The 23,038-nt window shown below is 46.9% G+C and overlaps 1 protein-coding gene across 1 annotated transcript; it reads left to right on the plus strand.

Annotated features, from left to right (window-relative positions):
- The first annotated feature begins 1,203 nt into the window (after positions 1 to 1,203).
- On the plus strand, positions 1,204 to 22,091 carry TMED1 (transmembrane p24 trafficking protein 1). Its single transcript, XM_088479126.1, has 4 exons — positions 1,204 to 1,461; positions 8,485 to 8,582; positions 8,717 to 8,897; positions 20,434 to 22,091. The coding sequence occupies exons 1-4, from the start codon at positions 1,300 to 1,302 to the stop codon at positions 20,650 to 20,652; spliced, it is 660 nt and encodes a 219-aa protein (XP_088335252.1). The 5' UTR covers positions 1,204 to 1,299; the 3' UTR covers positions 20,653 to 22,091.
- The last annotated feature ends 947 nt before the right edge of the window (positions 22,092 to 23,038 follow it).

The following is a 23,038-nucleotide window of genomic DNA, read 5'->3' on the forward strand; positions in this document are numbered from 1 at the left end:
TGGAGTCTATTTCGCTAGTTTTTAATTTTGTCCCCCAACTTAGTAGTTTTTTGCCCCCATTTTCAGTCATTTTTTGGGGTTTTCTTAAGTATTTTTGAAACTTTTTTTTACACAGTTTACCTTTGGGGGGGGGGGACTGTCCCAGGGGTGCAGGGTGGTTCCCGCAAGTTTGCACCCCAAAACTCCAATTCTGCACTTTTTTCGAAAGCTTTCATAGGCAAATCTTTTCGCCTATTCCAATGCATTGACTTTCCGCAATGGGGGTCCAATATTTCATTAAGTGTAGGATCCTGCTGTAATATATTATAATTTTCTATCAATACTTTTTTAATTGTATGTGATTTATTATTAAATTTGGACATATAAAGCATTTGGTTATTGATTTATCCACACTAAATTTTTGCTAAATTTCTCAAAGATAAACTTTTGGCACAGGGGTGCCATGGAAAAAATGCTGATCATCTAGGGCGCCGTGATCTGAAAAAGTTTGGGGACCACTGGTCTAGACACTTTCAAATAACCTGTTGAATTCCATATCTTCTGGGTTCTAATCATTTAATCATATTTGATGAAAGCTTAATAAAATATTTTTTGTGCTTGGTGTGAAATAAATTTCTGAAATACATCGGACTATGAATTGCGATTCTTCTCATCTTATATAGATGTTTCACTGTTACAAAGACTTTGATGCATATGAACAATCAGATGTCAAAAGGTATGTAAAGGTAAGTTTATAAAATTTGGTACAAATCCTCCTATATGCCAGTACATATATTCACAATAAATATATCACTTAACTACTACGCCCACAGTGAGCCTTTTTCTGCTCCTCATTAGACAAAAATCTATATAAAGTCACGTTTTTATTAAAGAAAAAGTTATGTAAATCAGGACACTCCAGCGTTAGAGCCGCCATTTTTCCGGAGTCCAAGAAGACTAGTAGGGCTGAAATCTCCTGGTTGTGTATAGATCCCCTCCAAATGTTTTATAAAGTATAAAGAGTATGTATAGGACAGGTCAGGGCCAGGCCAGGGAGCAGCTATACGTTTACGTATAAGTTACATCGCTCTGTCTCCGTCCTTGCTCTCTGATTGGTCCAGGTCAGCTTCTTGCCCTTACATGGAAGAGAGGTAGGGGCGGTGCATATAAACCAATGGACAGCAGGTTTTGATGGAGTGATCGCTTTGCTAACCAATGGGAAACTAGGTTCTAGTTACTGACAGGTGAATCAGCCAATGAGAGAAAGAGTTGTCTCTGCGGAAACTGCCTCGGTGTCCGAGTGGTTTCCTAGCCGCTCTTATGGCTTCGCTACGCGGCCTGCTATTGCTAGTGCTGCCCCTTGTATTAGCTGGGATAAATCAGCCTCAGGACTCGGAGCTGACCTTCTTGCTACCGGCTGGGAGACAGGAGTGTTTCTACCAAACGGCCCTTTACAATGGCAGCATGGAAGTGGAGTACCAGGTGAGCTTACCTACATACAGACAGTGTGCCTTATATAAACTGTAGGTATCATCACCTATAGATGTATAGTGTACGTCTCTCACTTTATATATAGTTAACACAGCAAGCCATATATAGGAATATATACAGTGTATGCCTCTCACTGTGTATAGTCGCCTACAGACAGTATGCAGAACACCTATAGATGTATAGTGTATTCCCCTCACTGTATATATAGTTACTCACATACAACATGTCTGATCATCACCCATAGATGTACTGTGTATATAGCTACCTACAGGCAGTATCCCATATGTATAGTGCAGTGGCACCCTTGGGTGCCTTGGGACACTTCTAGGGGTGCCTCAGGTTGGTGGTCCCAGCACCAAATATATTTTTTTATGGTCAATGTAATGTAAATATGTGGACAAACAGAAGCGCAATCTTGTCCACCACCACATAACTGACCCTAATGGTGGGTACACACTGGGCGATATTACTGAGCGACTGCACGATTACGACATCGTAATTGTGCACAAATCGTGCACTTTTATGTCGGAAACGACCAGCGATGCGCACTCCCGCTGGTCGTTTCCGACATTGTCCATCGCCTGAACATGCAGCACAATCTGACGACCTCGTCAGGTTGCTGCATGTTGGGGAATGGGGGAGAGAGCCCGACGCTGAACGATATCGTTCAGCGGCTGTGCTCAATGTCATGAACGACATTGAGCACAGCCTGCCGGGGACACAGGGAGCATATCGTGTAGTGTGTACGCACCATAAGGATGACAGGTAAGCACAATTTACTTCACTTTACTAAAAATGTTTCTGAATTTCTCAATAACGAACTTTCGGGCTTAGGGGTGCCGTGAAAACAATGCTGACACTCTAGGGCGCCATGATTCAAAAAAGTTTGGGAACCACTGGTATAGTGTATGACTCCCTGACTGTATATAATCACCTGCAGACAGTATGCCATATGTAGGGCTTATCTCCTATAGATGTATAGTGTATGGCTCTCACTGAAAATAGTCACCTGCAGACAGTATGCCTTATATAGGGATCACCTACAGATGTAGAGTGTATGCCTTACTGTATATAGTCACCAGCTACAGTGACGGAACTAGCGGCGGTGCAGCCGGTGGCTTGCACCAGGGCCCGCTGTGGTGGAGGGGCCCATAGCCGCCGCTGCACCCAACGCTAGTGTCCCCCGGGCCCCACAAGTATAGTGCAGACTGCAGTGAGAGAGGTCAGCAATACACAGCAGCGGCGGTGTGTTTGTTATAACTAGAGATGTGCGCCGACCCTCGTGTTTTGGTTTTTCCTTTGTGTTTTGTTTTGGTTTTGGATCTGGATTATTTTCTTAAAAAAAAAACATAAAAACAGCTAAAATCACATAAAATGGGCCTGTTTTTTTCCTGCAGTATAATTAACCTCAATAACATTTATTTCCAGTAATTTCCAATCAATTTTGACCACCTCACAATATTATTTGCTTCATCTAGTTAAGGCCAAAAGGTTGCATCCAGCTAGCTGGCTGACTAAGCTAAGTGACACAGTGGGCGGCACTAACATGTGGCAGTTCAGCTTCTAATTTCCAACACGAATACAGTGTGTTATACAGTGTGGATTGGATACACCAATAGTGCACTTACTGTGACAGCAGTGTCGGCAGAGCGGGGTTGCTGATAGTGTCCTCAGTACATGGAATGGCGGTGCTGGCAATGTCCTCAGTGAAGGGTACCGGTGATGTCAGCAGTGCGGGGGTGCCAGCGGTGTCTTTAGTGCAGGTTTGCTGGCTGTGTCGGCAGTGCGGGGGTGTCAGCGGTGTCTTTAGTGCAGGTTTGCTGGCTGTATCGGGGGTGCCAGCGGTGTCTTTAGTGCAGGTTTGCTGGCTGTGTCGGCAGTGCGGGGGTGCCAGTGGTGTCTTTAGTGCAGGGGCGCTGGTAGGTTCGGCAGTGTAGGGGTGTTCTCAATGCAGGTTGCCGGCGGTGTCGGCAGAGTGGGGGTGCCAGCAATGTCCTCAGTGCAGGTTTGCTGACTGTCGTCAGTGCAGGGGCGCTGGTGGTGTCCTCACTGTGGGAGTGTCGGCAGTGTGGGGGTCGCTGATGGTGTCCTCAGTACGTTGGGCAGCAGTGCAGGAGTGTCGGCAGTGGTGGTGTTGACAGTGGAGGATGCTGCCAGTGGGAGTGTCGGCAGCGGGGGTTGCCGGTGGTGTCAGGCGGTGGGGGATGGCGGGCGCCATCTCTTTTCCCTCCCTTGTAGTGTTTTCAATGGCTTAACGCTGATTGGCTGAGAGCCGTGACAGACTGCTCTCTCAGCCAATCAGCGTTAAGCTAGCTGAAAACAAAACCTCGCGACTCGACAGAGGGGTCGCGAGGTTTTGCCTCGGGTCAGGGATCCGGGGCAGGCAGGGAGATCCAAGCTGCGCTCGGAACGCCCCGAATCCTCGAAAATTGGGGTGGGTCCGGTTCTCAGGGAACCGGACCCGCTCATCTCTAGTTATAACAGCCAATGAGAGTCAGACAGACTCTCCTTGGCTGCTGCGTCCACGGAGGCAGCCAGCTGGAGCTCACTCATGAGCTCCGCCTTCCGGCTCCCCCCGCAGCGGGTGATGGGAGAGACGTCATGATGTCTCTCACACGGTGCAGAGCGGGCCGGCAGGAGCGGGGATTCAGGTAAGTTGTGTTTTTTTGTGTGTGTGTGTGTGTAAGGGGGCACAGGAACTGACACAGCATAGGGGGGGCGCTACTGGGGGCACTGTATGAGGGGGTGGCCGCTACTGGGGGCACTGTATATGGGGGGCCACTACTGGGGGTACTGCATAGGGGGCATTACTACTGGTGGCAATGCATAGGGGGGGCTACTACTGGGGGCAATGCATAGGGAGGACCATTTCTGGGGGCACTGCATAGGGGGGACCAAAGCATATTCTTGCACCTGGGCCCACCACACTCTAGTTCCGCCACTGACCAGCTACATAATACCTACATACAGTATGAATTATTTAGGAATAACCTATAGCTGCAGAGTGTTTGCCTCTTACTATATATACTCTAGTCACCTACAGACACTGATTCAAAGTTGGGAACAAAGAAGGCAAAAAAGAGCAAGTAACATTGTACCTTGGCAAAACCATGTTCTGCTGCAGGTGTGTCAGATTTAAATATGCAGAGAGCTTTAGATGTGAGAGGGGTGTGACCAAGCTCAAATCTAAAGTACAGTGTAAAAACAGCAGACAGGATTTACCCTGCATGCAAAAATGGGATGTAGTTATGAGACTATGATGCTGCCGGTCTCAATACCGATAAGGAAACCCCGACAAGGGACTTAAGATAGGCGTCGAAATACTGATGCCTATCTTAATCCCGACGCCGGAATGCTGAAGGACACCAGCCTGAACGAGAGAGGTCCAGGGCACCCTTAGCGTTAGCTGTTAGGAGGGGAAGGTTAGGTTTTGGGAGCGTAGCAGGGCTTAGGTTTTTTTGGGGGGAGGTTAGGGTAAGGCACCCCTAGGGGGGGTTTAGGGTTAGGCATTATGGGGGAGGGTTAGGGGGTGGGGAGAGTTAGGGTTAGGCTACAACAAAGGAGGGCATGGGGGGGAAGAGGGGAGGGTAAGTATGTATCCTGTCGGGATACCAACCATCGGGATGCCGCTGTCGGTATTCTGACAGGAGGCATCCCGACAGCCGGCATTACATTTTCATTCTAACCAACCAACAAGTTGGAGGAATGTTTGTCTGGTGTATGGCTAGCTTTACTTGGTTTTCTGCTTGGCTCCCAACTATATAGAGGTCACCTATAGATATACAGTGTATGTATTTAACTGTATATAGTCACCAGCTACATAATACATACAGTATGCCTTATACATGAAACCTCTACAGATGTATAGTGTATGCTTGTTAAAGTATATTGCCAACAGCTGCATTAGATAGTATGCCTTTAGATAGGGATCACCTATGGATGTATAGTGTATAGCTGTCTCTGTCAGCAGTTACATAATGCCTGCAGACAATAAGCCTAATAGAGGGATTAATTATAAGTCTGTTGTGTGTGCATCTCATTGTGTAGTCAACCAACTGCATAATACCAGCAGCAAATAATCCTATAGTGATCACCTACAGCTGTATAGTGTAGGTCTCTTACTGTATAGTAACCTACAGTGTGCCATAAATTTGGTGATAACATATAGTGTATAGTATATGCTTCTCACTGTATATAATCACCAGCTACATAATACCTGCAGATTGCATACCTTTATATAGTGATCATGTAAAGTTCTGTAGTGTATGCCTCACCACCTACATGATATCTGCAGCCACAATATGCATTATATAAAGATCACCTACAGATGTATTGTGTATGCCTCTCATTGTTTATCATCACAAACTATATAATATCTGCAGAAAGTCGGCTTTAGATCTATAGTGTATCTCACAATATATAGCCACCAACTACATAATACATGCAGACAGTATGCCTTGTATAGCTGTTTCATGTATGCCTAACACTGTATGTAGTATGGTATACTGTATGTATGTAGTCACAGACTACATAATAGTGATGGCCATCGATGGCTGTACCATCGATGCTTTTAAACCATAGGTTTCAAGCCATTGATGGATGAGTTCTGCGAATGCACAGACCTTGTCCATTGAACACCAATGTTTTCTTAACATTGGTGCCGCCATCGATGTTTATGGCAAAAAAAACAACCACTCGCCGTATACCATTGATGATTGATGGCCATCCCTACTACTTAGTACTTGCAGACAGTGATTTATGTAGTGATCACCTATAGATCTGTAGAAAAGTTACCTAGAGACCGTATCCCTTATATAGATAATGGCTACAGATGTATAGTGTATGCCTCTTACTGTATAGTCAATGCTACATAATACATGCAGACAATATACCTTTATATAGGCCTATAGATATGATGTATGCCTCTCATTGTACAAATGTTTAGATAAATGACATTAATTGATGGTACAGTGCTGTACCAGTGATATGTGTCATACACACAGCCAAAGATCCAATCTGCACCCCCTGCCTCATAATCACATCCCCAAATGCTAAATATACTGTATAGTGAACACTCTAGGTGCAGGGTGCTGATCAGTGAGGAGGGCATAATATTAGGCAAAATTTTAGACCTGATGTATCACTGCAGCTACAGTAGCGATACATCATATCTAAAATGTTGCCCTTCAAAATTAAAATATGCCCTCCTCACTGATCAGCACCTAGAGTGGACACCTGTAAACATAGCAATGCATAGGTCACCACTGCTTGCAACCCCACCATGTATGTCATCATATCAAACCAATCAACCAGACACGTCCTCGCTACCAGAACACAGCCGAAGCCAATGTTACAACCCTTTCACAGCGAGCCACGGAAGACGAGCCTCCCAAGCATGAATCAAAACCATAAAGGACTGAAGTGAACATACAGCAGCAGTTCATCCTTGTGAGAGGCTGCAAGCCTAAACGTGCTGATGACACACCACATATCTGCTACCACTTAAGCTATGTGTGAAATGTATACCGCAAAGATCATGGCTGCCCTAGACAGAAGTAGAGCTCCTCACTCCAGTGTACCCAACTACTCGCAGGAGCATGACATCCCCAGCTGGGGAGTCTTCAGAACACAGCATGGTCAGAGGTGCAGCATCCAGCTGATCAGGATCCACATATAAACAGCAGACTCAAATCTGCCCCACTGCATAAGCAGACTACTACTTTGCTAGGAAGTAGAGACTTTCAGTGGGAAATTCACAGAGAACACCCCCATTTCTGGGAACACTGCCCAGGAAATCCCCCGCTCCACCTCTCCAAACGCCTCAGCCTGTCAATAGGACTGCAGCTAAAAGACAGTGGGCCTGATTCAGAGCTGGATGCTCTTCGGGAGCGCTCGCTCTGAATCAGGCCGTCCCTGTTTTTTTTTTTTTTAAAGACTGCCTCCTGGGCGCTTGCTAAGCTGTGGGTGACGCCGCTTTAGCGAGCGGCCAGGTGATGGTCACGACCATCTGGGCTTGCGACGCGACCCTTGTGGTAGGGTTTCGTTCCCGCAAGCCATAGTGAGCGTTCGGCTCTAATAGATGATGTCAGTGGGGCCACCCCCAAACGGCAGGCGTTCCTTCGGGAATGCCTCCGTTTGGCAAGCCACCCCCCACCCCCCCTGCCCACCTCCAAAACGGGGCAAGCTGTAAATCATAATCGACAGCTGCCCCGCTTTGGTGCGAGACCTGTAGCGACGGAGCGCCCGTTGCTGGCTGGGTCTTGCGCATGTGCGAGCCTGCTCCAGCGTGCGCATGCGCAGTGGGGGACCATCGACACGCTTGCGAGCGCAGGGCGCTCACGGGTGGGTCAATCAGGCCCACTGTGCAAACTCACAGATGGAGGACTGCACATGTGCAGTCCTCCCACCATCAGAGATGTGCGCTAACCATTGGGTTAGTGTACATCTCTTAACCAGGCCCTTAGCACGTACCACTGGCGCAGTGCTGTGCCACCCATTAATATTTGAATCTGTATCAGAAAGGCCGGACACCTTTTACAACCCAGCGGCCACCACAGACAAAGCAGCGAGCGCTGGCAAAATTCACTCATGTGATACATAATGTGACAGGTCAGAATGACACAACCACGTAGGAACATTGTTTCTGCCAACGGAAAACACTTCCTTAGTAATATTTCAATCAGAAAGAAGTAACTCTGACTGGGATAGCTAAACTTCCAGATCACTGTATAAACGGCTGCTGTTATATAGTGTAGCTCCACCTAGCTATCGTCCGGGGAGATTTGTACATATTGCCCTTATGTAGAAAATAATATACAAGGTCTGCTTTATAGATACAGTAATATATAAAAAAGTTTCCAGTTTTTTGTCGTTGTTTACGCAGTACCCCAAAATGAACACATTTGCCTGTATAGCATTAGTCACAGTTATTTGAATGGTGGTTTTCCCCTAAGTATCAGTGTAACCATTGTTTGTAAACACTGAATGGAATAACCATGTATCGCCCCTCCCCAGGTGATTGGTGGGGCAGGACTGGATGTGGATTTCTCCATCACTACTCCTTCGGGGGTGCGGCTGATTATGGAGCACAGGCGATCTGATGGAGTACATACGTGAGTGAAGTAATCCATTCCTCTACTTCCGTGTTCTGCATGTTCCCGTGCATTTATTTTCTGTTGTTCTCCCACAGGTCGGTTCCATAATAGTTGGAAGTTTTATCTGGATCTGTTCTCTTGTTGCTTTGCAGGGTGGAGCCCACTGAAGCTGGAGATTATATGATCTGCTTTGACAATTCATTTAGCACCATATCCGAGAAGCTGGTCTTCTTCGAGCTGATATTTGACACTCAGGGGGATGAGGAACCAGACAGTTGGGCAGACATTGTAGAGCCAGATGAGCTCTTGGATATAAAGATAGAAGATATTAAGGTAAGCATAAAAAGAAATACCTGTCTTTGCTTGTCCTACAGTTATTTTCAGGCTATATTATCAAAATTTCATTACGAGAAAAAAATTACCAGGATTCAGCTCTCTGGCCATCCAGGTTAATTGTAGTCTTGAGTGTGCCCGTCGTTGCCTAACTCGGTTGTGCAGGCAACTACCTGGATCGCAGGAGCAATGAGAGTGCAGCAGACGTACCAGATGAGCCGCCCTGTTACTGGCACAGTCTCTCTTCATGTAGTTAAATGTTTTGAACATGAACTACATAGTGGCAGCAGGCGTGTGAGAGAGCGAGCTTAGCAGCAGTTTGGATATGTAAAATGTTCTAGATCTATTGGAGAACCTGAACGCTGTGCTCCATGGTAAGTTTTTTTTCTACTTCAGGGTCCATAGGGGGTCCACACGGTTGACCTTGGGGTATAGCTGGATCTGGATCCACGGGCACCACGCAGTTAAAGCTTTGCTGCTCCCAGGATGCACTTGGGTCCGTCCTCCTCTATACCCCGCCCCGGCCACAGGCACCTCAGTTTTAGTTGGTGCCCGGCCGGAGTCGGGTCACCCTGTCGCAGTGGGGCTGCAGGAGCAGCCCCATAGCTTTATTTTAAAAGAGAAATTTTTTATTTTTTTCTTCTTTTTTTACACTTTTAGAGCGGCAGCATCAGACTGTCCTTTAGGACGTCCACGCTGCCGCTCCTTCTCCCCGCTGGCGCCGCGACGCCAGTACAGCTCTGGGGATCGCGGCGGGACCCCAGAGCCTGTACTAGCCGGGCTCTGGGGACTCCCTTGACTGCTGCCGGACGCGACGGGGATCAGGTAAGCCGCGGGTCGCCGCGTGCGGCGGCCCGCGGATACTTCAATGCAGTCTGGAGCCTCCGGTCTCTGGGGACAGACCGGAGGCGCTAGCGGCGGCGGCGGGCTCCCCCTCAATTGAGGAATACCCCGCGTGTCCGCTAGACCACCAGGGTATCAGGCTGGTAGCGGGACCGGCAACACGGGGGTTAATTGCTAGCCAGGGGAGGCAGCCTTCCCTGTCTAGCGGCTCCTCCCCTCAGCTCAGCGCGCCTTTCAACTAGCAGTCTGGCGTCGCTGAGCTGCTCTTATCTTACGGCCACTCCTCCTCTGAGGTCTCCGGCGGCCATCTTTACTGGCACATCGCAGACTCCCAGGCGGTATCAAGTGGACCGGTCCCCCTGTGTACCTCTCCCCTGCTAAAGGACAGTGTACACAGCGCTATAGCCCTCCCAGACACTGAATCTGGGCGGTTGATTGTAGCGGAAGGTGCAGTGAGTACTAACTTTTCTGCAATGTATGTGACTATTGCTAGTGCTGCCTGTCTGTGACTTATAAGCTGACAGCAAGGAGAATAACTATCCCTTTCCTTCTCCTATGGCCCGGCAGGTGTGTGGGGGAAGGGCGTTTTTCTGAGACCCTCACTTATATAAAACACGTATTTGTGGGGTCAGTCACATACTGTTGTGTGCTACACAGTACCATATCTGGGCTGTTGTGTCGCATACTGGTGAGTGCGCGGGTGTTAAAACCGTAATTCCTCTGGTGATACCTATTTCTTGTGTATTTACGGTATCATGTCGGATGAGGAGACTGAGCGCTCTGTGGCTCCTGTGCTATTTTCCTGCAGACGCTGTGCTGCTGGAGTTGATGGGGAGGACTTATCTCAGGATGGTCTGTGCGGGCGGTGCCAGCTGGTACCGGGCCCCTCCAACCCCCCTGTATCACAGGACCCTCCTTGGGCGATGTTTTCACAGGTGCTGGCGTCTATTGCGGACCGGTTATCGGTCCCATCAGCGGTCCCTTCTAGGGCGTTACCGCAGCCCACCATCCCCCATTCCCCGAGGGTTCCACAAATGTTGCGGTCTTCCCCCGGGGCCCAGACTGTGGGTCCTTACTCGGGACTGTCTGTGTATGTGCAGTCTTCCCCAGGGACATGTCAGTCTGTAGTGCCTTTGCAGAGTGTTGCTCCGACGGCTCCTCCGCCTTGGGTGGATGTTCTATCCAGCTCCGTACAGAGTCTGGCGGCTTCATCCTCGGCGTTTCAGTCTATGTTGCAAGGTGATGTGCCACCAAGGGTGTCTAAACGTCCGGTTGTGAGTTCACTAGCTGCGCAGTTGTCGGACTCGGAAGTGTCCTCAGATGATGGAGAAATCCATGAGGACTCTGACTCTGATGTCATGGGGCAGGAGGTGGAAGCTAAGTCCTCCATTAATGTTCCAGCCTTAGTTAGGGCGGTGCGGGCTATCCTACATGTTGAGGATGATGCGCCGGCTCCTAGGTCGAAGTTTCCTAATTTTAAAAAGGCCAAGGTGACCTCAACTGTGTTCCCCCTGTCTGATCAATTATCGGATCATATGGCGGCGGCCTGGCAATTACCTAGTAAGAGGTTCCATCCACAGAAGAGGTTGGCGGCGAACTATCCTTTTCCTGAAGCTCATTGCAGGAAATGGGAAACTCCGCCGGCGGTGGATTCCCACGTTACCCGCTTGATCAAAAGCGCGACGTTGCCATTGCCGTCTATCTCCTCTTTGAAGGATCCCACGGACAGGAAGGTGGAGACTTGTTTAAAGTCCATTTATTCTCTTTCCGGGGCGGTGGCTCGCCCGTCCATGGCTATCTCCTGGGTGGCTAAAGCCATTGAGGCATGGGCCAATGCCTTGGAGGATACCTTTCCTGATGAGGCTCCGGATATCCAGAGAGCGTTAGTGGGACAGATGCGGGATGCAGCTTCCTATATTGGGGAAGCGTCTTTGGATGCCAGCCTGCTCACTTCTAGGGTGTCGGCTGCAGCGGTATCTGCTCGGCGCTCCCTGTGGCTGAGGTCCTGGAGGGCTGATGCAGATTCAAAAAAGGGTCTGGAGGCCTTGCCTTTTAATGGTGATTTACTATTTGGTCCGGATTTGGACAGAATAGTGGATACTTTGGCTAAGTCCAAGTCGGCTTTTCTCCCTTCGGCCTCTGCGCCTGCTAAAGTGAGGAGCTCTGCCTTTCGGTCCTTTCGGGTTCAGGGTAAGGCCAAGGGCCAGTCCTTCCCGAGACATTCGGCGACCAAGGCCGCACCCAAGCCCAAGAAGCAGGCATGGAGTGCTCGGCGCCCTTCTTCCAAGCAGGAGGATAAGCCTGCTGCCTGATGGGACGGGCCTCTCTCTGGGGGACCCCAGAGTGGGAGGCCGACTTCTCCAATTCGCCCAGTGTTGGCACAATACCACCACGGATGCCTGGGTTCGAGAAGTAGCCTCTCAGGGGTACGCCCTGTCTTTTCGGTTCAGGCCGCCCCACCAGTTTTTCTGTACGAGTCCTTCTCTGGACAAGACCAAAGCTGGTCAGATTCAGGTAGCTATAGAATCCTTGCTACAAGCAGGGGTCATTGTTCCCTTTCCGCAGTCTCAGCGCGGGACGGGGTACTATTCTACTCTGTTTCTGGTACAGAAACCCAATGGTTCTCATCGCCCTATCCTGAATTTGAAGTCTCTGAACAGATACCTCAGAGTTCCCAGGTTCAGGATGGAAACGTTACGTTCCATCATTCTGGCGATGGAACCCGGGGATTATATGGTCTCCCTCGATATCCAGGACGCCTATCTCCATGTGCCCATAGCACCGGCACATCAGCGGTATCTGAGGTTTGCTATCCTGAACCATCACTACCAATTTCGGGCGTTGCCTTTTGGCCTTTCCACGGCTCCGAGGGTGTTCACCAAGGTGATGGCGGTTATGGCTGCCCACCTTCGGGGTCAGGGTCTACGTCTGTTGCCGTACCTGGACGATCTTCTGCTGCTGGCGAGCTCCCCGGAGGTGCTTCTTCGACATCTCCACCTGACCATTGCTTGTCTTCAAGCACACGGGTGGTTGATAAACTGGAAGAAGTCCTCCCTGATTCCATCACAGCGGATGGTTCATTTGGGAGCCCTGCTGGATTCTCGTCAGCAGCGGATTTTCCTGACTCCAGAGAAGGTCTCCTCCCTGCAGCTGCGGATACACAGTTGCCTGAGCAGTTGCCGCCTGTCGGTCCATTCAGCTATGAGAGTTCTGGGGTCCATGGTGTCGACATTCGACATGGTGGAATTTGCCCAGTTCCATTCCCGGCCCCTGCAGGGGCTGATTCTATCGGAATGGAACGGGTTACCTCACCGGATCCGCTCTCAGATGCTGGTGTTGTCCGCGGAGGTTCGGCAGTCTTTGGCTTGGTGGCTTCAGACGGTGCATCTGGTCGAGGGGCGCCCCTTTTGGATCCCGGACTGGGTCCTGCTCACGACGGATGCCAGTCTTCGGGGTTGGGGGGCAGTGACCGGCTCATTATCGCTTCAGGGTCGTTGGTCCGCGGAAGAAGCACTTCTCCCCATCAACATCCTGGAACTGCGGGCTGTGTACAGGGCCTTGCAGTCGTCCGGCCCGCTCTTCACGGAAGGGCGGTTCAGGTGCAGTCCGACAACGCCACCACGGTGGCGTACATCAATCACCAAGGGGGAACTCGCAGTCGGGCAGCAATGTCGGAGGTGTCTCGCATTCTTGCTTGGGCGGAGTGTCACGTTCCAGCGATCTCGGCAGTCTTCATTCCCGGAGTCCTCAATTGGGAGGCGGACTTCCTCAGCCGTCACGATGTGCATCCCGGGGAATGGTCGCTTCACCCAGAGGTGTTTCAGCTACTCGTGGACAGGTGGGGGCTGCCGGAGCTGGACTTGATGGCCTCCCGTCACAATCACAAGTTGCCCGTTTACGGGTCAAGGACAAGAGACGCAGGCGCCTGTCTGGTAGACGCTCTGTCGGTGAAATGGACGTTTCACCTGGCGTATCTGTTTCCTCCGATATCCTTACTTCCTCGGGTTCTGCGGAAATTCAAGCAGGACGGCGGCACGCTCGTGCTGGTGGCTCCGGCGTGGCCCAGACGTCCTTGGTACTCCGATCTGAGGTGCCTCTCCATCGACGCTCCGTACCTTCTTCCTCAGCGTCGGGACCTGTTGTCTCAGGGGCCCTGCCTTTACCCGGATCTGGGTCGGCTGTCTTTGACGGCGTGGCTCTTGAGACAGCCGTCTTGAGGTCTAGGGGTTTCTCCAGTTCAGTGATTGGTACCATGCTTAGGGCACGCAAGCCTGCCTCCGCGCGGATTTACCACAGGGTGTGGCGCACTTATTTTCAATGGTGTGAATCCAGAAACTATGATCCGCAGGTGTTCCGGGTTTCCAGAATCTTGGAATTTCTTCAATCGGGTTTGGACCTCGGCTTACGCCTGGCCTCTCTGAAGGTTCATGTGTCTGCTTTGTCCGTGTGGTTTCAGCGACGGATTGCTACACTGCCAGATGTTTACACCTTTTTCCAAGGTGTTCTCAGGATCCAGCCTCCCTTCGTGCCTCCGGTGGCTCCGTGGGACTTGACGGTGGTACTGAGGGTCTTGCAGGGTCCTCCTTTTGAGCCACTTGAGTCGGTGGAGCTCAAGTGGCTGACGTTTAAGACCATTTTTCTCCTGGCAATTGCTTCGGCCAGGAGGGTTTCAGAATTGGGGGCGCTTTCCTGTCGCCCTCCTTTTCTGATTTTTCACCAGGACAGGGCAGTGCTTCGCACGCGTCCTGAGTTTCTGCCCAAAGTGGTTTCAAAGTTCCACATTAATCAGGAACTTGTTGTGCAAGCTTTTCAGTCACCTGATCTTTCGGCTGGTGAGGCTTCCTTGGATGTGGTCCGGGCACTTAGAATCTATGTGGACCGGACTGCTTCGGTTAGGAAGTCGGATTCTTTGTTTGTCCTCTTCGGTTTTCACAAGAGGGGTTGGCCTGCCAACAAGCAAACGTTAGCCCGTTGGCTTCGTTCAGTTATTTGTGAGGCTTATGCGCAGGAGGGTTTACCTGTGCCAGCCTCTGTTAAGGCTCATTCCACTCGTTCTGTGGGTCCCTCTTGGGCTGCTAGACGTGGCGCCTCCGCTGTTCAGCTGTGTAAGGCGGCTACTTGGTCTTCAATTCAGACGTTTTTGAGGTTTTATGCGTTTGACACCTTCGCCTCTCAGGATGCATCCTTTGGGCGCCGGGTACTCCTTTCAGCACAGGAGCGTCCCCGCCCTTAGTTGAACTGCTTTGGGACATCCCCAAGGTCAACCCTGTGGACCCCCTATGGACCCTGAAGTAGAAAACAAGAGATATGGTAAGAACTTACCTTTGTTATCTCTGTTTCTACGAAGTCCATAGGGTCCACAGGGCGCCCGCCCTGACGCACCTGGCTTCAAATGGGCTGTGTGGCTGGTCACCGGTTTTCCGTCTCCCATTTCTGTGAGTATGGTTTCTTGTGTGTTCCAGTCTTCCTTCTCTCTGTTTAGTCTCCTCCTCCGGCCTTAGCTGCTTACCAACTGAGGTGCCTGTGGCCGGGGCGGGGTATAGAGGAGGACGGACCCAAGTGCATCCTGCGAGCAGCAAAGCTTTAACTGCGTGGTGCCCGTGGATCCAGATCCAGCTATACCCCAAGGTCAACCCTGTGGACCCTATGGACTTCGTAGAAACAGAGATAACAAAGGTAAGTTCTTACCATATCTCTTGTTTTTTTTTCAGACCAGGTATGACAATACTGGAGTAGTGTTTAGCTCTTTCTACACTGGCAGCGGACTGGTCTGCCCATAGGTACACACGTGTTCAATCCTCTGGGGAACCAACTCCAGAGCAGACTATTGACACAACCTACTGGAGACCTAGGTTGCAGTTAAAGCACCTAATCTATACACATCTGTCCAATTTTGCTCCAATATGCAGACGGCTGCCACTCACTCACTGCTTCAGAGATGAATCAGGAGAAGAATTGGACAAACTAGTCGCAGGAGCGTACACACTTCTATACTGGTTAAATGATTGGTGCTCCTGATTTTTCAACAGGTTTAAAAAACTTTTGTCAAGACCAAACAACCAGGATTAGATGAAACCAGAGGTCGTGTGAGCATACATGCTCTATCAATATCGAACAAACTGGCGATTTGGAGGTCGGATGGATGAGCATTGGACAAGCATGTACCCAGCTTTATGCATCGCCCTGGCCTTCCCAGTGTACAAACATGGGTTATATAAATCAGCAAAGCAAATTGTGGATGAAAGTAGTACCCTCTTATTCTATACAAAAAGAGCAAAATGTGGCAATACTAGGAAGGTTACACAGCAAGTTGGGACAAAGATCCTGGTAAAATACAGGAGTGTACAGTCGCATCAATGCTGGCTGCTGAGCCACGATTTTCGTTCCTCTCGTCAGGTGGTAGGAACTGAGATCAATGCCCTCCTGATTATGGTATCTACATACTGTAGCAAAGCCACTGAGACTTCAGGACCCACTTGTGGCCGAACCTTTAATGCCTTGGTTCCAGTCCAAGCAAAGCTGTAACTCTGTGTCTGCACTGTGCAGCAGAGAGACAGCTTCTGCCCAGCGTCCTTTTAAACTCCTTTCATGTTCTCTCTTACGTGGTCTGCCCATGGATCTCTCTCAGGGCCCACAACTCGCAGGCACCTAAACTATGTGGCTCCAGCATGTTTGCTAAAGCAGATTGTGGCTCAGTGGGATGACTGCTGTCTAAGTATAAATAGAAGCTAAACCACGATTTCAAGGTCCTTACACGCCCATCTTGTCTCACTGGATTTTACTTAAGGTCTTCCATCCAAAACTATAGTTTTAGGAATTATCCTGTTATAATGTCTCCGTGTCTGGAAGAGTAAAATGTCCTGAATGCCAGCTGTTGGTCACTTGATTCGCATAGTGCTCCATAATGACGAGGACTTGTGCTTATGCACGGGTATACTTGGTACCTTGACTGTGAGTGGACCATGAGGACCAGGTATGGGAAACACTGATCTACAGTGGCTTGCAAAAGTATTCACCCCTTTGCATTTTTCATGTTTTGTTGCCTCACAACCTGAAATTAAAATGGATTGTTTGAAGGTGTGCATCATTTCATTCACAGAACATGCCTACAACTGTGAAGTTGTTTTTTTTATTTTTTTCATATTGTGAATCAAACATTTAGGACAACATAACAGAAAACTTCAGCGTGCATAACTATTCACCCCCCTAAAGTCAGTACTTTGTCGAGCCACCCTTTACGGCAATTACAGCTGCAATGCGCTTTGATAAGTCTCTATGAGCTTGCCACATCTTGCCCCTGGGATTTTTGCCCATTCCTCAAGGCAAAACTGCTCCAGCTCCTTCATGTTGGATGGTTTCCGCTTGTGAACAGCAATCTTCAAGTCTGACCACAGATTCTCAATTGGATTGAGATCTGGGCTTTGACTAGGCCATTCCAAACACATTTAAATGTTTCCCCTTAAACCACTCGAGTGTTGCTTTAGCAGTATGCTTCGGGTCATTGTCCTGCTGGAAGGTGAACCTCCGTCACAGTCTCAAATCACAGGCAGACTGAAACAGGTTTTGCTCAAGAATATCCCTGTATTTAGCACCATCCATCTTTCCCTCGACTCGAATCAGTTTCCCAGTCCCTGCTGCTGAAAAACATCCCCACAGCATGATGCTGCCACCATGATGCTGTGGGGATGATGTTCTTGGGGTGATGGGATGTGTTGGGTTTGCGCCAGACATAGCGTTTTCCTTGGAGGCCGAAAAGTTCAATTTTAGTCTCATCTGACCAGTGCACCTTCCTCCATACATTTGGGGAGTTTCCCACATGCCTTTGGCAAACTCAAATTGTGTCTTCTTAGTGATAAAAATAAGTAATGGCTTTTTTCTGCCCACTCTTCCATAAAGCCCAGGTCTATGGAGTGTACGGCTTATTGTGGTCACATGCACAGATACACCAGTCTCTGCTGTGGATCTCTGCAGCTCCTTCAGGGTTACCTTTGGGCTCTGTGCTGCCTCTCTGATTAATGCCCTCCTTGCCCGGTCTGTGAGTTTGGTGGGCGGCCCTCTCTTGGCGGGTTTGTTATTGTACCATATTCTTTCCATTTGATGATGATGATGTTGATGATGGATTTGATGGTGCTGCAGGGGATCATCAAAGATTTGGATATTTTTTTATATAACCCAACCCAGAATTGTACTTCTCAACAACTTTGTCCCTGACTTGTTTGGAGAGCTCCTTGGTCTTCATGGTGTTGCAGCCTCTGGGGCCTTTCAGAAAAGGTGTGTTTATACTGACAGATCATGTGACACTTAAGGTGCATACACACTCAAAACGATTTTTTGAATGATTATCATTTATCGTTCAATCGTTGACTTTCTGAGTGAAAACGAACGATTATGGTTCATGCGCGTTTGTAGTTCAGTCAGACTGGCCACCTCAACGATTTTCATTAAGTTAATATGCAATAAATCGTTTGTAGTTCAAAAAAATCGTTCATTACACTGTAAAAAATCTGACAGATAATCATTCATAAAATCGTGTGTATGTAGCTTTAGATTTCACACAGGTGGACTTCATTTCATTAATTGTGACTTCTGAAGGTAATTGGTTGCACCAGAACTTTTGAGGGGCTTCATAGCAAAGGGGGTGATTACATATGCACATGCCAATTTTCAGAATTTTATTTATAAAGATTCTTATATAATTTTTTTTCTCATTTCACTTCACCAAATTAGACTATTTTGTGCAGATTCATTACATAAAATACAGATATAAAAAAATAAAATTACAGGTTGTAATGTAACAAAAAAAGTAAAAAGCCAAGGGGGGTGAATAATTTTGCAAGGCACTGTACTTACTCCTCCTTTTGTCACCTTAAGGAGGGCTTCACTGATTCTTTCTTGTTCTCCAGGCCTCCCACTCCGAAGGCATATGGTTTTTATGTATTTGACCCAGGCTATGATCCATAGTCACATTCCCAAGATCCTACTGAGGGAGTGTGAATCTATCAGTGGCGGGTTTCACATTGCTTCCCAAGATGGTGACCCTACTCCATTATCTCATCCTTGACTGCAATGATCTATGTCTGTAGAGAAATTTCTCCTATATTTTAATAGGATGTGGTATATTATGTCAACATGGTCATAATGTAGAATGACCACATCAACATTCATTAAGTTGACATGATTAGAATGTCGACAACATGCTCCTGATGACCTAGCGGTGACTTACCTGGTACAACAGGTCCAATGCCTCCAGTGGTGTGCCCTGGGTCAGACGGTGATGTCATAATAACATCTGGAGGAGCTTGTGGTGCTTCAGGCGGTATCGCTAAACCCTAACCTCACATGTTGGCGTTGCACATGTTGATACTTGATAATGTCAACATTTTGACTACATTCCATGGTAATGTTTTCTGAGCCAAGAAACATATTAAAAAATATCCTTTGTGTGGATCTGAGTAGCAACCGCTGGAGGGAGGGGGTCACCTTATACAAGTATTGTCCTAGGTAGTATGCAGCTTTAAGGCCTCCAAATCAAAACTCCTATTTTTGCCTTTGAACCACTATAACCAATTATCTTATTATTGGATGACTAGTTCTCTGGAGCTAGTGACCAGTCATGTTTGCTGCAGCACTGATAAATGGCTGTGAGGCTTCATATCACCGCTCACTGGAAGCTGAAAGACTTGCATAACGACAGCGACAAGTGACCTAAATTACGCCTCATGGTTAATGATGCTTTACCGTTTATTTAAGGATATAACTAGAGCATTGAGTCAGGAATAGAAAGACTCAGTCTATTCTTATAGCTTCATCATGTACACCCCATGCTTTAGGCCCCAACCTCCTGCATCATTGTTTGATAGATGTTGATTTTAGAGAAATTTCCTAATAAAACTGAAGTTAAAAAAAATCTTCGCCATAGACCTTCTAGCTTATTATAAACAGAATAAACTGTGCTACATCTATTCATATAGCTCTGCTGGCTGTATGTGAAATAGGAGTGAGTTTAGGATGCTGGGATAGAATACAAATCATTCTATAATAATATCAGTGTAAAGAAAATGGGGGAGGGAGAATCGTGGGGGTAAATTTACTAAAGTGAGAGTTTTTAGAAGTGAGTTTTAAAAGTGATGTTGCCAATAGCAACCAATCAGATTCTAGCTATTATCTTCTAGAAGGTGCTAGTTAAATGTTAAGTAGAATCTGATTGGTTGCTATGGGTAACATCACTTTTAAAACTCGCTTCTAAAAACTCTCACTTTAGTAAATTTTACCCCTTTAGTGTTTAATAGGAGTTACGCTTTAACATCAGATATTCTAAGACTTAATCAGCAGTTTTACAATTGGTCCTAGTTAAATGCTCTCCTACACACAGCGTAGGCAGACATTGTGTGGGTGGAACCAATACTCAGGAGAATGACTCCCATCGTGTGACGTGAACAGGCATGCTTCAGCAATGTCGCTGGTTCTGTATACTTATAAATATTATAAATATTAATAAATTCACAAATGTAGTTATTCTCTCCAATTTTCATTTTTCTCCGATGCCCCCTATTAACTTGTGTAATGTATAATGTCTGTTAAGACATAATATGGCTTAAAAATAAATAGGTCGTATTTTACCAATTATTACTTCTGAGAATATAGTCCAATTTCTTTTGACGCATAACAGTATATTTCTCCCATCATCTGCCAGGAGTCCATAGAGAGTATGAAGTCCAGGCTGGAGCGGAGCATGCAAATGCAGACCGTTCTGCGAGCCTTCGAAGCCAGAGACCGTAACCTACAGGATAGCAACCTGGAGAGGGTCAACTTCTGGTCAGCCGTGAACCTTGGCGTACTGGTCACAGTCGCCTTCCTCCAGGTGTACATGTTAAAGAGCCTCTTCTATGACAAGCGCAAGATTCAGACGTAAGATCAGGATAATTCTCCGTTTCAGTCCAGTCTACAGTCTTCCACAAGGACAATGAGCTAGACTTTCACAGTTGTCACTTGAATGAGATCTACGTTCAAATGAAAAGCACAAAGACACGCTCCTGTCCTGAAGTTTGCCTCAGATGGACAGTTTCGTAGTCCATTGGTGTACTGGAGCCATATGTTAAATTAACATTGGCAAGTCTAATTTCCCATTCACTAGGATGACTAACAATTTTCCTGTGCACATGAAGATGGAATTGATCATAAGTTCGGCAACTTGGGGTTCAGTGCGGTAGGTGATACTACGTCAGTCTACAGCGAATTCAGTAAAAGGGCCTTATTTACTACTCTGGTGCAAATACTGTAGTGTAAACCAAGGCACCCAATCAGATTTCAGCCTTATATAATCAGACTCACAAAAGCTTATATCCGATCACTACGGGTTACAGTACACCAATGCTTTTTGCACCAGATTATTAAATGCATTTCAAAATTCATGTTTTTTTCTTCATACAAGCCTGGAACATAATTATAATGCACTGATAGCATAGTGTAGATTAGTGCACAGTTTAGACTCATTTAAATGAATGGGCTCTTGATTAGTAAAAGGCATTCTGATGTGCCAACATACTGGGCAGCATGGCCTGTAAGGGAATAGCATATTTAGCATCCTGACTTCAGGTTAAGGGGTTATTCATGAATGCTAGGACAGTGAAAAAATTGTGATAAAGTACCAACCAACCTGCTCCTGTCAGTTTACAGGCTGTTTTTGGAAAATAACAGGAGCTGATTGGTTGGTACTTTAGCTCAACTTTATCACTCTCCAAGCTTTCATAAATACCCCCTTAGTCTTAAAATATTAATAACTTTGCAGGTAGTAAAGTACAAATATGGTTGTTATTCCAAATGGATAACTTATAGGGATGAGCAAAAGATTAGCCCTCATTCTTTGGTTAGAACATTTTGCCTGCACTTAGCGCAACACAGAGCAGAATTCAATAATGGTCACAGCTCTAGACTAAACATTGTGCACATTTTGCATTTAGATTAATGTAATCTAATTATTAGTTCCAGTAATACACAGGGTTTGATATCTTTTCAAGATCAAAAATGGCTTTAGTTGGACTTTACACAGCACCAACCTAAATTTTCATGATACAATAACTTCGCAAATGTGATTGTTCAGATGGCTTCACTTTTTCATTTTTATGTCTACAAACCAACTAAGTATTAGCAGTAATCCGCACCAGTCCGTTATCTCACCCATTATATGTCTGTCACTTTCTAAATCACACACTTATATCCTTATGAAAAGGAAAAAAAAAAAAATATGAAGCTTACTGTGTTCCAAGCAAATGGCCTTGTGTGTCCAATGAAGCATAATATTTTTAAGCACAGAGCAGTAAAGGAAGAGATCTCTCAGCACTACCAACCCTATACTCACAACTGTAGGGTGCACCTACTCCTATTAGTACATAAGCCGCTGAGATTTCCCCCACCAGAGTTCATTAGGAGAAACCGGTCATCAGGAAGTGACGCCGCTGAGCTGGATTCATAGTCAAATCTCCAGACATCCCACTAATGCTGGGCATACACTATACAATTATCTGTCCAATCTGGCTTGTTGGAATGAAAAGCTGGTAATGTATGGGAGCAAATGACAATCGACTATATGGTCTTAAACACTGGAAAATGGACAAAAACAGTTGCCCATATTGGTTAAATTCATTTGATTTAACCAGTTTGTCTGAACGACCATTTTTGTCTTTTTTTCCAGTGTTTGTGAGCAAATAGTTGATTGTCATTTGCTCCCATACACTACTAGATTTTCATTCCAACCAGCCAGACTGGACAAATAATTGTAGAGTGTATGACCAGCATTAGATGCATTGTCTGCAGCAGACTACAATATATATATATTAAGCAAGCTGCATACACACAATTTTGTTATGAACGATTTTCTGTCAGATTTTTTAAGTGTAATGAATGGTTTTTTGAACTACAAACTATTTTTGTAACTTCCCTTAATGAAAATCGTTCAGTTGGTCAGTCAGAATGAACTACAAACTGGAACGCGCATGAATGATAACTCAGAAACTGAACGATTTTTTGAAAGATAACGACATCGCTATAGTTAAATCGTTACATGTGTATGCACCTATACTATGCATAGAGGACTATATAATGCTGTGTTTATAGTTTTGTGTTCTTGAAGTTCTGTTGGCCTACAGTTTTAGAATCTTAATATTTGTTGTCATTGTTAAGCAATACACTAAATTCAGGAAATTTTAAATGTTTAATTGTTTTGCTATCGTCTTATCACTTTACGTGTGGGGGAGGGGTTACCACGTGGAGATGTTGAGGGCTGTATTTTTTTTAATAAG

Source organism: Taudactylus pleione, unplaced genomic scaffold, assembly GCF_031769625.1.
Source record: "Taudactylus pleione unplaced genomic scaffold, aTauple2 ptg000226l, whole genome shotgun sequence".
Taxonomy (NCBI): Eukaryota; Metazoa; Chordata; class Amphibia; order Anura; family Myobatrachidae; genus Taudactylus; species Taudactylus pleione.

Excerpts from the sequence above, each read along its gene's own strand:
- TMED1 (XM_088479126.1), top strand. The coding sequence starts at position 1,300 with ATGGCTTCGCTACGCGGCCTGCTATTGCTAGTGCTGCCCCTTGTATTA. Across the intron at positions 1,462-8,484 it reads GCATGGAAGTGGAGTACCAG|GTGATTGGTGGGGCAGGACT; the intron begins GTGAGCTTACCT and ends GCCCCTCCCCAG. Across the intron at positions 8,583-8,716 it reads CGATCTGATGGAGTACATAC|GGTGGAGCCCACTGAAGCTG; the intron begins GTGAGTGAAGTA and ends GTTGCTTTGCAG.